Source organism: Hypanus sabinus, chromosome 10, assembly GCF_030144855.1.
Source record: "Hypanus sabinus isolate sHypSab1 chromosome 10, sHypSab1.hap1, whole genome shotgun sequence".
NCBI lineage: Eukaryota > Metazoa > Chordata > Chondrichthyes > Myliobatiformes > Dasyatidae > Hypanus > Hypanus sabinus.
In genome coordinates, this window is record NC_082715.1 from 107,239,115 (window position 1) to 107,256,536 (window position 17,422).

General features: G+C 43.8%; 1 protein-coding gene across 2 annotated transcripts in view; it reads right to left on the reverse strand.

Moving 5' to 3' along the window:
• klhdc3 (kelch domain containing 3) overlaps positions 1-17,422 on the reverse strand; it is a 179,236-nt gene that overhangs the window by 34,464 nt on the left and 127,350 nt on the right. For both annotated transcript variants that reach the window (XM_059982551.1, XM_059982552.1), the window contains exons 3-5: positions 15,744-15,920; positions 11,969-12,084; positions 2,483-2,554 (exon numbers count right to left, since the gene is read on the reverse strand). In XM_059982551.1, coding sequence (XP_059838534.1) covers positions 2,483-2,554; positions 11,969-12,084; positions 15,744-15,920 — 365 coding nt within the window. The remainder of the gene's footprint in view (positions 1-2,482; positions 2,555-11,968; positions 12,085-15,743; positions 15,921-17,422) is intronic.

The window sequence follows — 17,422 nt, forward strand, 5'->3', positions numbered from 1 at the left end:
GAATGGTGTGATAAACAAACATCATCCAGTGAGTGGCAGTTCTTGTTAAGGAGAGACGTCAGAGGATAATGGCCTGACTGGTTCAAGCCGACAGGAAAGCAACAGTAACTCAAATAACCATGTATAACAACAGTGGTGTGAAGAGCATCTCTGAATGCACAGCATGTCAAACCTTGAAGTGGATGGGCTACAGCAGCAGGAGACCACACTGGGTTTCACTCCTGTACCTAATAAAGTGTTCACAAGGTGTACATCTTCCTGAAGAAGGAATATCAGAGCTGAACACTGTAGTCCAGACACTGTCTCACCAGGCCCCTAAATTACAGCCAGATTCTTTTCAAAGGCCAATGTACTATTTGCCTTGCTAATTACTTGCTATACCTCATATTATTTTCCAGCAATTTGTAAATGAGGACACCCAGGTCCCTATCAACACCAAGCTATTTTCGTCACTCATTTTACCAACCCCATCAACGCCTCTCATTACTTTATAAACTTCTATCAGAATCAGCCTCCAATAATCCAGAAAAAGACACAAGTTTGTCCAACCTTTCCTTATAGCCAATACTTTGATGTCTTTCATTGATTGTCTCATCCAAGTCTCTGTTAACTGAGCCCACCACCAAAACCGGTGACATCCCACACAAGTCAATCACCTGATTCCTACTGTTTTCTGCCCCTTACCTGCACCACCACCCCCTACATCCACATACAGTACCCATTCAACTCTCATCCAGTCTGACAATCCCTTATTGGCACCAACTGAAGCATTCTCAGCATTTAAATACACAACTCTAACTGCTGTTACTGACTCAAAATTCTTCACAGATTTGTCAAACATTTGTCCAATTCCAAGTTGACTCTGCCCACTCCTGTTATTATTTTCCAAATGCATTAGAAAATGCTGGAACCACTCAGCAAATCTGGCAGCATCTATGGAAAGAATGAAAGGGGTAGACCGTGGCAAGAGAAGCAATACATGCTGGCCCTGATCTCAACACTCAATATTAAAAACAAAGGAGGCCATGGCATCTTTTAAAAACTTGAGAAAGCAAGTATGCCAATGCTGTCCACTCTAAGTGCCACCCCTCTGGAGGGCCAGTTTGGATGAGAAATTCAAGTTTAATTGGCATTCAACCATACACAGGAATACAGTAAAATGAAACAGCATTTCCCTGGGGCCAAGGTGCAAAATACAGTACCAACTATCAACACATCACGTATAATTGTGATAAGCAAAAAAAGTTATAAAAAGATATAAAATAATACAGCCCATGTCTCGGTGTAGATTGATGGTGCATGAACGTTACCCTGGAACCGTTTTTCTGCTAGAACAAGTCACAGCAGTTCCTCATTTAATACAAGTGCAGTCACAGATGAAGGCAATCCAGCTTGTCTTTGAGGAGCAAACACTGGAGAACAACACAGATGGGAAAGGCCATGAGGGCCTCGTCCATGTGACAACCAAGGCAACACAACTCCCCCACAGTGCGCCTCGCCAATGAATCCGACTCTCAGTATTCTACGTCACCGATGTCCCACAGGGTCTTGCAATCATAAGGAAAATGCCCAAGCCAATCAACTCTACACCATTTGTAGGGTAACACAGTGTCTCCGACTCCTTTTTAGCTGGATGAAGCAGGCTGTGACATGGTACGCAATAACTCCAGATCCGCTGCTATCCAGTAACTTGCTAGTGGTGTAGACCTGCCATACTTGATGTTCTTAATATTCAGCAGTGCCTTGTGATCGTAAAAAAAAGTCAAAAGATGAATAAATGCACCTTTGTTTGGACCCAGAGTGACCCCTGCATCTGAGCACACCACCGTCTTACTAGAAACCTGGGGGCAGGCGAGAGCAGGGTAATCCTGACCTAATTTTATCTATTATGACCTGGGTATCACAGGTGATGTCAGAATTCACTGCTTTTCCTTGGGAAGGTGGTAGCGAGGTGCCTTCTCGAGCTGTTGCAGTCCTGCTGGGAATTTCTCTGCTCGAATGAGGTGGCACTGAATGCTTGTTCCACCTTTAGCTCCATGGGCTGGCTTGAAATCACTCACAGGCCATTACTTTCCTCCCCTGAGGGTGTTTACCCTCTCAGATGCTGCCTGAGCAACGGAGTTTTTCCAATAGTTCCTCATTTTAATTTCATATTTCCTGAAGGTTTTTTTGCTTTAACTATTCAGACTGGGCCTATTTCCAAATTCGTAGTTGTTACCCTTATTTGAGATTGCAGTTAATGCAATGGGATTCAGATCCATTTCTTCAATATTACTTCAGCCCTCTACACCACCACACCCAACAGTGACTGGTGAACACTAATCCAGCTCCTTTAACCGTGCCAACGGCACAGATAATATAAGCCATTTACCTCTCAAGGTAGAGATAGCGGTTACTAAAAATCACTTTCGTAGCATTAATGCACATACTGCAAGGATGAAACCCTCTCCTGGACTTGAGGGTGAGCAAACTAATAACTCACCTTTGCATTCACCAGGGTCCATGTCATTGTTACGGTATCGAGACGGTGGATATCATTGGAAAAGCAGTCAGCCTGTACAGACACATGGCACGGGTCAGGCACTGAGTATGGAAACATTTCTACATCCATTTTTGTACAGAATTTTGGCCTCCACGTTACAAAGACATAGAGAGCTACTGGTGAGAGTAGAACCAAAATTTGGATGGAGTCCAGAGGGGAGAATTAATTGAGGGATGAATAGTTTAGACATCTCTCCCCCAGGTCAGAAATTACCTGATGTATATCTTTCAAGACACTGGGTCAGTGTATAGCTCGAAACAGGCCCCTTATAAACCGTAAGACATAGGAGAGCCTACTATGTCCATGCCAAAGCATAAAGGGGGATATATGCGCCATTGGATTTGTGTAGTAGGAGAGACATCAGAAGAAGCAAGCAGGGGCAGTCAGGACATGCTGCGTCCTGAGAAGACAAGAGATTGTGCATTATAAAGCACTTGGAAAGGGCCAATAAAAAGAAGTTAGGTTTAAGCGGAGTAGTCATTGTGGGAATGACCAGTGTGTGAGTGGGGCCAATGTTAAGAATAGGGAGTTGAGGCTTTGGCTCAAGATGCTTCGGCGAGCATGGGCAAAGGCTGTTTTATTTTTCTTTCTTATTGCAGTTAGTGCAGTGGGGATGCCAGACAGGATTGTGAAATGCTCCCCTTGCAGGATGTGGGAAGGCAGAGAGACATGCACTGACCCTGAAGACGACACCTGTAAGAAGTGCATCCAGTTGCAGCTGCTTACAGGCTATGTTAAGGAAATAAAGAAGAAGCTGGATGAACTCCAGATCATTTGGGAGGTTGGGGCTGATTGACAGGACATGCTGGAGATTTACACCCAAGGTACAGGACAAGATGGCTGGATAACCATCAGGAGGGTGAAAGGGAACAGGCAGTCAATACAGACTATCCCTGTGGTTACTCCCCTCAACAGCAGGTCTACTGCATTGAATGCTGTAGGGGGTGGCTGGGGTTGACCTAGCAGAGGAAAGTCACACCAGTCTGGCTCTGGCTCAGAAGGGAAGGGGAGTGGGAGGAAGAGGTGAGCTGTAGTGATAGGAGATTCTTGAATGGTATGGTGCCTCCCAGATGCCAGGGTCAGGACATCTCAGACTGAGTCCACAACATTCTTCAGTGGGAGGGTGAGTAGCCAGAGGTCACAGTCCACGTCAGTACCAATGACATGGATAGGAAGGGTGATGAGGTCCTGCAAAGTGAGTTAGGGGCTATGTTAAAGGACAGGACCTCCAGGATTGTTATCTCAGGACTGCTATCCATGCCTCATGCTCGAGGCCAGAAATAGGAAGATAATACAGTTTAACATATGGCTAAGGAAATGGTGCGTGATTTTTGGACCATTGGGCTCTGTTCCAGGGAACAGCTTGCACCTAAAGTGAATGGGTCTCGTATCATAGCAGGAAGGTTTGCTAGTGTTGCATGGGGCAGATTTAAAGTAGAGTTTCAGGGGGATGGTAACCAGAGTGCCAAAGCAGATAGTGGAATGGAGTGGGGAAAGATGTTTTTAAGCCTACGTACAAAGGTATGAATGTTGTGTTATCTATATTTCATTGCAAGGAATATTGTAGGAAAGATGGGTGAGTCTAGGGCATGGATTTACACATGAAATTATGATATTGTAACCACTAGTGATACTTGGTTGCAGGAGGGGCAGGCTCAGGGTTCTGTTGTTTTAGAGGTGATGGAGCAGAAGGGATTAAAAAGGGAGGGGTGGCAATACCAGTCAGGGAAAATGTCAAGGTAGTGCTCAGTCAGGACAGGCTGGAGAACTCATCTACTGAGGCTCTATGGGGGAAACTGAGGAACAAGAAATGGATGGCCACATTAATAGAATTATATTATTGACCATCCAATAGTCAACTGGATTTAGAGATACAAATTTGTAGAGAGATCGCAGCATAAGGTTGTGATGTGATGTGTTTTCACATATTCCACATACTATAGTGCAAAAGGCCTGTATGGGATAGAGTTTGTCAAGTGTGTTCAGGAAGGTTTTCTTATAGAGATTCCAACTAGAGTGAGTGTGATACGAGATTGCCTATTAGTGAATGAGACAGAGCAGGTGAGCAGGGGAATACTTTACAGAATTCCATTAGTTTCAGAATAATTCTGGAGAAGGATTGAGATTCTAAGTTGGAGAAAGGCCAATTTTGATGGCATCAGCAATGATCTCTCAAGTGTACATTAGGGCATATTATCTACTGGCAAAGGTGAGCTTGGTAAGTGGGAGACTTATAAAGGTGAAATTTTGAGAATACAGCATTTGTAGTTCCCAGTCAGAAAAAAAAAGGCAAGGTTTATAAGATTTACCTTGGTTTTTGAGAGATATTGAGGTTCTGGTTAAGAAAAAGGAGGTGCATAGCAGGTATAGGCAGAAAGAAACAAATGAGATACTTGAGGAGTATAAGAAATGCAAACGAACACTTAAGGAGATCAGGATTCTGACATGGCCATTCCAACACAGTGGTAGCAGACGGTTGCCTCTCTGACTGGAGACATATGTCTAATGTGGTGCCGCAGGGATTGGTACTTGGTCTGTTATTGTCTGTCATCTACAATCGCAAGGAAAAGTTTGTGAGCCTTTGCAATTACTTCGTTTACTGCATTAATTAGAGGGCGGAGCTTAGGAGATCAATGGCGCCTAACGGCGACTTCTTTGCTTGCATCTTCAGAAACAGCTTTATTTCCACTGTTAGTGTCTTTATTTTTCCCTTTCAGGGTTCTTTTGAAGACCCTGACCTGGAGTTACACACAGGCTTTGGTTCCTTGCAGGAATGGGACCTGTTCTCAGGGTTCCATGACTGGCCGTTATTCGACATGCCAAGGGTTTGGCCTGAGAGTCTCGCTCGTGTTCAGAAGCCTAAGATCTCAGGGCTCTGGTGACAGGCGGATCGAGGGTCGGTGTCACAGCAGGAGACTCGTGTGTCATCGGGGAGGCCAGGAAACTTTCGCTGTGGGCCCAAAGACCCGAGATCTTTGCAATCTTCAGATACAGAGCTCGAAAAAAAGCAACGAAACAGACTTTTAACATTGTAAACCAGCGGGTTGTTATGTCTCCTACTTGCTGTGAAAATGGGGGGACACCTCCTGCTCCCTTATTAGGGAGAGAGACACCTTGTGGTTTGGTGAATGCTGGATGAAATGCGAAGCCTTTGGGGCAACTTTGGTCTGTGTCTCTGCTATTGCTTAGCAAATGCTTGGGCTCGGTGATGGTACCAATGCACCTCTTTTTTTGCTGGTGGAGGGAGGGGGGATCGTTGTTTGCTACTGCTCACACACGGGAGGAGGAGCTGGGGGGGGACTTTGGGGTTCTCACATTTAACTGTCATTCATTCTTTGGGGCACTTATCTGTTTTTGTCAATGTCTGCGAAGAAAAAGCATTTCAGGATGTATATCGTATACATTTCTCTGACATTAAATTGGACCTTTAAACCTTTGAGTTACTCATAAAATGTGGTCTGAGCTTCATCTAAGTCACAATAGTAGCCAAACACAGTCTGTCTAAACTACTAACACACAAACAATTGTACTTTTCATGTCTTTACTGAACACATTGTTTAGTCACTTACAGTCCAGGCTGGAAAAAGTATGTGAACCCTGGTACTTAGTAACTGGTAAAACCACCTTTAGCAGCATAACCTCCACCAAGAGTTTCCTGCAGCTGCTAATCAGACTTGGACAATGGGGTGGAGAAACTTTAGACCAGTCATCCACGCAAAACTGTTTCAGTTAATCAATATTTCTGGGATAGCTTGCATGAACAGCCCTCTTCAGATCATACACAGGCAGCAGCTCAATTAGGTTGTCTGAATTCTGACTTGGCCATTCCAAAACACAAATTTTCTTCTTTTTAAACCATTCTGTTGTTGATTTACTCGTGTTTCAGCTCATTCTTTTGTTGTGTCATCCAACTTCCATTAAGCTTCAGGTGACAGACTGCTACCCTGACATTCTCCTGTAAAATGTATCGATACAATTTTGAATTTATTGCTCCCTCAACTACTGCAAACTGTCCAGGCCCTGAGGCAGCAAAGCAGCCGCAAACCATGTTGCTCCTCCCACCATGCTTCACAGATGGGATGAGGTTTTGGTGTTGGTGTGCAGTACCCTTTTCCCTCCAAACATAGTATTGTGTACTTCTGCCAAAAAGTTCAACCTTTGCCTCACCTGTCCACAGAACATTGTCCCAGAAGTGTTGTGGAACATCAGGGTGATCTCTTGCAAGCTTGATTTTGTTTTAATGTGGCAGGGCACCTCAACAAACCACACCTCCAATCTCATCTCATTGAGTGGAACACCTGACTCCAAATAACTTTTGTAGAAGGCATTACTCCAGAGGTTCACATACTTTCTTGAACCTAGACTATGATTGTTTAAACAGTTAACTCAGTATTGACAAGAAGTAGTACGACTGTTTGTGTGTTAGTAACTTAGGCAGATTGTGTTTGTCTATTATTGTGACTTAGAAAAAGATCGGGCCACATTTTATGAGTAATTAATGCTGAAAACCAGGTAATTTGCATAGGGTTTAGAAACAGTTTCTTGCAAATGTATGTCAACGAGCTTGATGAAAATATAGTAAGCAAGTTTGTGGATGACACCAAGATTGAGGATATAGTGGACATGGCTTGCAGTGGGATTTGGACCAGTTGTAAAATGGCAGATGGAATTTAATACAGACAAGTGACAGGTGTCACATTTAGGGAAGACAAACCAGTACAGTACTTACATGGTGAGTGGTAGGACACTGAGGAGTGTGGTAGGACAAAGGGATCTGAGAATACAGATCTGTAATTTAAAGTTGCATCGCAGGTAGATAGGGTCATAGAGCTTTTGGTATATTGGCCTTCATAAATCAAAGTATTGAGTACAGCAGTTGGGATGTTATGTTGAAGCTGTACAAGAACTTGGTGAGGCCTAATTTGGAGTATTGTGCATAGTTACAGTCAGTAGGACTGAAAGAGTACAGAGAAACTTTACAAGGATGTTGCCAGGAATTGAGTAATAGGGAAAGGTTCTGACTTTATTCCTTAGATTGTAGGAGAATGAGGGGATTTGACAGAGATATACAAAATTATGAGGGGTATAAATAGGGCATTTTCCACTGAGGTTGGGTGAGACTAGAACTAAGGGTCATTAATTAAAGGTAAATAGTGAAATGTTTAAGGGGAACATGAGGGGAAACCTCTTCACTCATGGGATGATGAGAGTGTGGAACAAGCTGCCAGTGGGTTCGATTTCAACATTTAAAAGAAACTTGGATAGTCACATGAATGGGAGGGGCATGGAGGGCTAGGGTCTGGGTGCAGGTTGATGGGACTAGGCCTGTACAGTGCTGTACTGCTCTATGACTGTACGTTGAATGATGCAGGTCAGTAACAACTTCTAATGGACAGCTGGATAGATACATAGATTGGAACGGTTTAGAAGGATATTGGCCAAATGCTGGCAAATAAGATGGGGCATCTTGGTTGGTATGGGCCTGCTGGGTCGAAGGGCCTGTTTTCGTGCTAGTTGACTCCATGACTCTATTTATATAACAATTACAGCTCGGAAACAGGCCATCTCAGCCCCTCTAGTCCATGCTGAACACTTACTCTCACCAAGTTGCACCGACCTGCACTCAGCCCATAACCCTCCATTCCTTTCCTGCCCATATACCTATCCAATTTTACTTTAAGTGACAATACCAAACTTGCCTCTACCACTTCTACTGGAAACTCATTCCACATAGCTACCACTCTCTGAGTAAAGAAATTCCCCCTTGTGTTACCCCTAAACTTTTGCCCTCTAACTCTCAACTCATGTCCTCTTGTTTGAATCTCCCCTACTCTCAATGGAAAAAGCCTATCCACGTCAACTCTATCAGTCCCCCTCATAATTTTAAATACCTCTATCAGGTCCCCCCTCAACCTGCTACGCTCCAAAGAATAAACACCTAACTTGTTCAACCTTTCTCTGTAATTTAGGTGCTGAAACCCAGGTAACATTCTAGTAAATCTTTTCTGTACTCTCTCTCTATTTTGTTGATATCGTTCCTATAATTCCGTGACCAAAACTGTACACAATACTCCAAATTTGGCCTCACCAATGCCTTGTACAATTTTAACATTACATCCCAACTCCTATACTCAATGCTCTGATTTATAAAGGCCAGCATACCAAAAGCTTTCTTCACACCCCTATCACATGAGATTCCACCCTAAGGGAACTATGCACCATTATTCCTAGATCACTCTGTTCCACTGCATTCCTCAATGCCCTACCATTTACCATGTAGGTCCTATTTTGATTATTCCTACCAAAATGTAGCACCTCACACTTAGCAGATGGAGTTTAATGCTGATATCTTTCAGCCCACTCTTCCAACTGGCCTAAATCTCTCTGCAAGCTATGAAAACCTACTTCATTATTCACAACGCCACCTATCTTAGTATCATCTGCATGCTTACTAATCCAATTTACTACCCCATCATCCAGATCATTAATGTATATGACAAAATAACATTGGACCCAGTACAGATCCCTGAGGCACACCATTAGTCACCGGCCTCCAACCTGACAAACAGTTAACCACCACTACTCTCTGGCATCTCCCATCCAGCCACCGTTGAATCCATTTTACTACTTCAATATTAATACCTAACGATTGAACCTTCCTAACTAACCTTCCGTGCGGAACCTTGTTAATGGCCTTACTGAAGTCCATATAGACAACATCCACTGCTTTACCCTTGTCAACTTTCCTCGTAACCTCTTCAAAAAGTTCAATAAGATTTGTCAAACATGACCTTCCACGCACAAATCCATGTTGACTGTTCCTAATCAGGCCCTGTCTATCCAGATAATTATATATACCATCTCTAAGAATATTTTCCATTAATTTACCCACCACTGATGTCAAACTTACAGGCCTATAATTGCTAGGTTTACTCTAGGTTTTTAAACAATGGAACAACATGAGCAATACGCCAATCCTCCGGCACCATCCCCGTTTCTAATGACATTTGAAATATTTATCATCATTATAATTTTATACTTCTAGGCCTCTTATTTTTCTACATCTGTCTACACTTCTTGCTGCCTTTGGAAGCAGTCAACATAATCAGAGACCCCAAACGTTCTCTCTTCACTCCACTCCCATTGGGCAGGAGACACAAAAACCTGAAAGCATGTAGCACTGGGCTCTAGGACCTTTTCTGTCATGTTATTACAAGACTACTGAATGGACCTCTTGTATGGTAAGATGGACTCTTAAACTCGTCATCCATCACACTGCACTTTAATGTCTGCTTGCACTGCACTCTGCTATTACTGGAACAAGAGAGTTCAGAAGAATGAGGGGTGAACTCATTGAACCTATCAAATGGTGAAAGGCCTTGATAGAGTGGATGTGGAGAGGATGTTTCCTAAGGTGGGAGAGTCTAAGACGAGAGGACACAGCCTCAGGATAGAGGAGTGTCCTTCTAGAATGGAGATGAGGAGGAATTTCTTTAGCCAGGGAGTGGTGAATCTGTGGAACTCATTGTCACAGGCGGCTGTGGAGGCCAAGTCTGAATGTATATTTACGGCAGAGGTTAATAGATTCTTCATTGGTCAGAGCCTGAAGGGATGTGGGTGGGAGGGGGGCGGTTGGGGCTGAGAGGAAAATGGATCAACCATGATGAAATGGCGGAGCAGACTTGATTGGCCAAGTGGCCTAATTCTGCTCCTAGGTCTTATGAATCACTTTATTCTGAATTCTGCTATTGGTTTATCTCGTTCCGAGAAAATGGAGACATCTTTTTCTCCCTTATTAGGGAGAGAATCTGTTGGGTGTAACACAAAGTCTTTGGGGTAACTGCAAGCCTTTGTCTTTGCTATTGCTTTGCTCATGATTGAGTGTTTGGTGATGATGCCGATGCTTGTTTTTTTTGCTGGTGGGGGGAGGGGGGGATTGTTGCTCGCTGCCACTTACACGCAGGAGGGAGGGGAGCTGGGAGGGGCACTTTGCAGTTCTTATGTTTATCTGTCATTCATTCTTTGGGGCAATTCTCCATTCTCGTGAATGCTTGCAAAGAAAAAGCATTTCAGGATGTATATTGTACACATTTCTCTGACATCAAATTGGACCTTTGAACTATAGCGATGAATACTTACGGTGAAATTTTCTGTATAGATGGCATGCAAAACAAAGATTTTCACTGTATTTCGTACAGTACATGTGACGATAATAAACCAATTTATGCACTGCCTATTTAAGTGTCTGTCTAAATGCCACTTAAATATTGTGATCGTATCTGATTCCAGCACTCTGGAGCCATGAGGCAATGGTTCTAACTGCTGGAATATCGGTTCAAGTTAAATACAATTGGGTGATACAAGCTACTTTGAAAAGTTGATATGGAGGTAGTTAGCAGGAATGTCAGCTGCATTTACTGACAGGTAGCCCCCAGAAGTTCCACAGACAAGGTTAATTTGCTGTGTTTAATTGACTTACCACAGTCTCAATTCTATAATCAAAAGGACAGGGGTGATCCCAAATCATGACTGTGGAGCCTTAGAGATCGTTGGACCTGACCCTCTGTATTTATTTATAGTCCCTCAATGACACCTGAAAGTGCCTGATACAAGACTGAGTTGACTTTGCAATGCCAGCCCCATTTCTCTCTCCACAAAAGCTGCCTGGCTGGCCTACTGAGTCTCTTCTGTTTCTATTTCACATTTTCAACATCTTTGGGCTCACACAAAGCTATTTTGCAGTGTGTCCAGTCTCAAGCCACACACGCCAGGAAGCACGGTCTGGAAGAGGACACCAAGGAGGATCACTTAACTCCAGAGTGACTGAGAACCTTGTGCGTGGCACAGAGAAGATGAAGGGTGGATTTTCATGCGTGTTGCTTCCCGAGGTGAACAGCATCATCAAGGATGCCTGCCACACTGGCCCATTCTCTTTTCTCTCTTCTACCTTCTGAGAGAAAATACAGAAGCTTGTAAGCTGGATCACCAATCTCAAGAGCAGCTTCACATATCAGATTTCTGAATCAATCACTTCTTTCACATTCCCTTCCCAATGCTGCTGCCATGCTCTCAAACTTTTAGTTCTACCTCTCAGTTCATGTGTTACTGTCGCTTTAGCCCTATCTCAGTCTGCACTATCTTACTTGCACCATCCTGCTGTTCTGTCCGTTACTGTACTTATTATTATCAACCATTCTGTAGCCTGCTGTATGTGACAATAAACTAATTGGAATCTTAAAAGTCGGCTTTAATAGATTAAGTGCCCCCAGGGATGGAAAGCTTGACACTCTGGAGCAATGTGTGCAAACAGTACAGGCAGAGTTCTGCCCGACAATGGTGTCACCACACTCTACATTGGGACGCAGGGTAAAGGGCAAAGACTGGGCAACTGGGCAGTTGACTGTTCCTCTGCTCAGTGATCCTTACCAGCTGTTCGTAGCCTCCAAATATGAACATGGACTTGCCCAGAGCGCAGGCAGAGTGCCCGTCCCGAGCGCCAGGAATTAGGCCGTGGACCTTCGGGGTGGACCAGGTGTGAGAGTCTGCAAGTGAGAGAAATGTTAGCAGCCAAGAACATCTCCCCAGATGCCCCCCCCCCACAAACAGCATGAAGCTCACAGCCTCACCACACAAGAACAGTACCCTCACAGCATCATTAACCATTTCAGTGCACTCCAAAAGGGCTCTCAGCCAATGAAATCATCAGGAAATGGTTTCAGGTGGGACCAAGCCCTCTGCACAGCAACTTCTGCCCATGATCGAGACTAACAGGCCAAGATGGTGTTACTGGAGTGTTCACCATTAAGGGCATCATTTGGAAAGAATGGCACGGTACCATCAGAACCAGGGCAGCTCCCCACAACATTCTAGCCAATCGTCATCTCCAAAGCAATGAGCCAGCTCCATTTCCTGCACATTGCTTTCCCCAGACAGAACAGCCATAGAGTTCCCTCGGTCCTGTCCTCACTTTCCAGCCCACCATGCTCTACACTCACTGTACCATCCCTCCACCACTTGGCCAGCTACAAATGTGATCCTTACCACCAGTCAAACCTTCCCCTCTCCTCCCTTCTCTGCCTTCCCCAGGGACCTCACTCTCCGTGATTCCCTGGTCTGCTTGTCCCTCCCTGCCCTCCCCTTGCACTGTTCCCCCACACCCACAGAAGGTGAAACACTTGTCACTTCACTTCCGCCAGCATCCAGGGACCCAAGCAGCACTTCCATGTGACGCAGAAATTCATCTGCACCTCTTCCAACGCGATCTACTATACTTGGTGCTCACAGTGCAGTCTCTTCTACTTTGCTGAACAAACTGTAGATTAGGTGATCCTTTTACACAGCACACATGCACTGTCGTCAGCTTCTGTTTCCCTTTGCACACGCACAGACCAGTCTGCCCTCAGCCTTCTCTACTGCTAGGGAGAAACCAGATTGGAAGAACATCTCATATTCCATTTGGAAAGCTTACAACTCAATGGGATGAATAGTGAATTTCCCATTTTCAGGAAACCTACACCACTGTGCTCTCTCCCACATATCATCAACCATCCACCTTATTTTCTTCTCCCTTAACCCTTTCCCCATCTGGCTTTAGGAATCAGTGAGAACCACACCCTCTCCCACAGGTAATCTTGCCCTCTGTATAATATTGCTCCTCTCCTGACACCGGGGCTCAACATGAAATAATCCATTCACACTCTTTCCTCCACAGATTGTTTTGACACAGAGTTCTTCCAGCACTGTTTATTTCGTGATGACCATGTCACAGCAATCCTGCTCTGTAGAGATAGGCTGGTGTGTTTTATTTAGGTGAGAATGACATCAGGCTTCCAATATCACCAGACTTAAAACCAACCAGTGAGATCACATGGATGATCATCCACAGATTACCTGCTCCACACTGCCTCCTTTGAAAATTTAAGTGTCAACTGTTGCAATTCTAATTATTTCGTGGCTCATTCAGCAAAAGCCTTGGTTAAAATCATTTGCCTTTCCAGCAGCTATGAGGAGTGTGAAGGAACATTCTCCATTTGCTTGAGTGATTGCTGCTCTAACAACTCTCAAGAAACTCAACACCATCGAGAACAAAGCACCTCATCCACCACTCAAAATACTCCCTCCTTTCACCACTGGCACAGTGTTTGTGGAACAAGGCAAAATGCACCATAATTACTCACCCAGGCTCTTCTAACAGCACCTCCCAAACCTGTGACCTCTACTGCCAAGGACAAGGACACAGATACAGCAGAACTCAAGCACCAGCAGGTTCCACACTACCTGACTTGGAAATGTATTGCTGGTCTTTCATCGTCACAGGGTCTGACTCTGGGAACTCCCTCTCTAACAGCACTTCACCTCAAGGATTGTAGTGATTCAAGATGCTGACGCACCTCCACCTTCTCAAGGAGCAAGAAGGGGAAGGAAGGTGAATATGTGCTAGTCTATACTGGGGTGGGGGGGGGGGGGTAGTTGGAGATAGAGCTAGCAGCTTTAAATTCCTGGGCTAAACTGAGCCCAGCACATAGATGCAATCATAAGGAAAGCATGCCAGTGTCTTTCCCTTCTTCGGAGGCTGAGGAGGTAAATTGGATTATTATTTTTGTCACGTATACCAAGGTACTGTGAAAAACTTATCCTGCAGATCAATTCATTACATCTACATTGAGATATTGGAATTGGTTTATTACTGTGACATGTACTGGGGTACAGCGAAAAGCCCAGTACGTTATTGGTATGCTATTGGTTTACCTTACAAGTTAAACAATAACAGAGTACTGAATAAAACGTCAGGTGCAGAGAAAGTGCCGAGCAGATAGACATAAAAGGAGCAAGATCATAATGAGGTAGATAGTGATTTGAAGAGTTCATCTTGTTGTATTAGGAAACTGTTCAAAAATATGATTACAGCGAGCGGGTTAGAGGTCATCCTTGAGACTGGTGCTACATGTTTTCAGGCTTTTGTATTAGGGGAGAGGGGAGAGAGAAGAGTTGTCCAGCATAGGCAAGGTCTGATTAAGTTGGCTGCTTTACTGAGGCAGCATGAAACGTAGAGTCTGTGGAGGGGAGACTGGTGCCCGTGATGTGTTGAGCTATGTCCTCAAACTAACAATTTCTATTGTTAACTGTCCTGACTGCTTGCATCATGGTCTAGAATGGCAATTTGAATGCACAGACATATAGAAGCTGCAGAAAATAGTGGCCTCTGTCGATACATCTTAGGCATGTCCCTCCATACAGTTGATTGGTACTAACTAAAGAGGGTGCTCCCTTAAAAAGGCAACATCCATCAGACCCTCACCATCTGGGCTATGCTATCTACTGGCAGCTATCATCAGGCAGAAATACAGAAGCCTGATGTCTCACACCACCAGGTTCAGGAACGGCTACTTTTCCTTGTTGGATTAAGGTGTAGAATTGTTACTTCTCTTGCAGTTTAGCTTTTCTATGTTTGCTTATCATTTTTATGTAATGACCTATATACCTGTAATTATTCAGTAAATTTTCCAGTAAATGTTGTATAGCTGATTCGGTACTTTTCTAGAAGCTCTCAGATTGTCTGCAGCAAGTGTCACACCACTTGAATTTAGCTATTTTATAGGTTAATTGTTATTACTGGAATTTTGGTTATATCTAGCCTGGGCATGAATTGACCATGACTAACCTTTCTTTGTTCATTCTTCGCTCTTGTAGCACTTAATAAGATGGCCGTAATCACCAAGTTTACGTCTCATTTATGACTTCAGAAGAACCTTGAATCAATACCATCAGATCCAACACCTTCAACCATTTGGTTCTTGAACCAACCAGCAAGACCTTAATCACTACAGTTTAGCAATACTACAACCACCTTGAACACATTAACTTTGTTTTTATTTTGTTCTAATCGTGTTCTTTGATGTAAAAATTGTGCATAATTAATTTTTTTCTTGTGAATGTTGCTTATATGATGCTATGTGCTTGTGATACTGCTGCAAGTAAGCTTTTCATTGCCCCTGTGCATACGTGTATTTGTGCTGTGACAGCGAACTCCATTTTGACAATTTGGGGTTAGCAATAGATACTCGGGTCACTAAATGAAACAAACCACCCCACTGACAGCAAGGTGCTCCCTCAACATGGTGGTGCTCCACTCTCTCCACTGGCCAGTTTGGGGTAGGGGTCACAGAAGACAGAACAAGGCAATGTCCAGAAGTGCACTTACAGACATCGAATGCATACAACACATTGCATGCTCCTTCTGTGTCATTCCTTCCGCCCCAGACATAGATGGTGTCATCGACGAGAACAGCAGTGTGGCCATACCTCATGTACGGCACCGGAGGTGTCTGGTCTTTCCGCTCCGAATGGAAAGGTGGGAGCTTCGTCCAGCGAAGCGAAACTGTGGCAGAGAGGGAAATATTTTTACTTGGTTGTAGAACTTGTAAGAGTCATCAGGGTGCTTACACTGTTTGAGGCAAGGGCACCAGTCTTCAGACCTCTCTACAGTGCCAGGTATCTGCAGCACACAACCTACGGTGCAATAGCAAGGGCCATGACAGCTATGGGTATCACTGCTGCTCTATTTCACTTCAGGCCCTGTGCCAGCATTTATTGCCCATCCTTCACTGTCATAGTGAACGATAGTGCTGCAGAACAGGGCGACTTTGGAATACAAGAACATGGTTCCCTGAAAATGGAGTCATAGGTAAAGAGGGTGATGAAAATGGTTTTTGGCACACTAACCGTCTTCAGTCAGGGCAATGAGTAAAGAAGTTGGGATGTTATGCTGCAATTGTACAAAATGTTGGCAAGGCCACATTTTTAGAGTTCAGTTTTGGTCTCCCTGCTGTTGGGAAAATGATATTAAGCTGCGCAGAGGTGATTTACAAGGATGTTGTTAGGACTTAGAGGCAGTTAATTATGGAGAGACTGGACAAGCTAGGACTTTATTCTTTGGAGCGCGAGAGACTGAGGGGTAATTTTTGAGAGATGTATAACAACATGAGGGACACAGGGTGAATGCAGTCTTTTTTTCTCAGCGCTGAGGAAATCAAGAACCAGAGGAAATGGATTTAAACTAAGAGGGGAAAGATCTAGAAGGAACTTCAGTTGAGTTGAAGCTTTTGTTTTTACACAGCGCAGCGAGTGGCATGTAAATGGAATGAGTGGCCAGAGAAAGTGGTTGAGGCAGGTACAGTAACAAGATTTAAAAGACAGAGAAGTACATGGATTGAAACTGTTTCAAAGGTTATGGGACCAATGCTGAAAAGTGGGACTAACTTGGATGGGACATTTTGGTTGTTTTTCAGTGCTTTTGAAAAGTATTCACACCCTTAGAAGTTTTCATGTTTTATTGTTTTACAACAATGAATCTCAAGAGGATTTAATTTGGCTTTTTGACACTGATCAACAGAAAAAAATCTTTTGTGTCAAAGTGAAAACAGATCTTTACAAAGTGACCTAAATTAATTACAAATATAAAACACAAAATAATTGATTGCATAAGTATTCACCCCCTTCAAGTCAGTATTGAGTAGATGCACCTTTGGCAGCAATTACAACCTTGAGTCTGTGTGGATAGGTCTCTATCAGCTTTACACATCTGGACACTGCAATTTTCCCCTATTTTTCTTTTCACAACTGCTCAAGTTCTGTCAGATGGCATGGGGATTGTGAGTGAACAGCCCTTTTCAAGGCCAGCTGCAAATTCTCAGTTGAAGTGTGATCTGGACTCTGTGACTTGGCTACTTCAGGACAACTTTGTTGTTTCTAAGACATTCCTGTGTAGCTTTGGCTTTATTTTTGGGGTCATTGTCATGCTGAAAAACAAATCTTCTCCCAAGATGCAGTTCTCTTGCAGACTGTATCAGGTTTTCCACCAGGAGTTCCCTGAATTTTGCT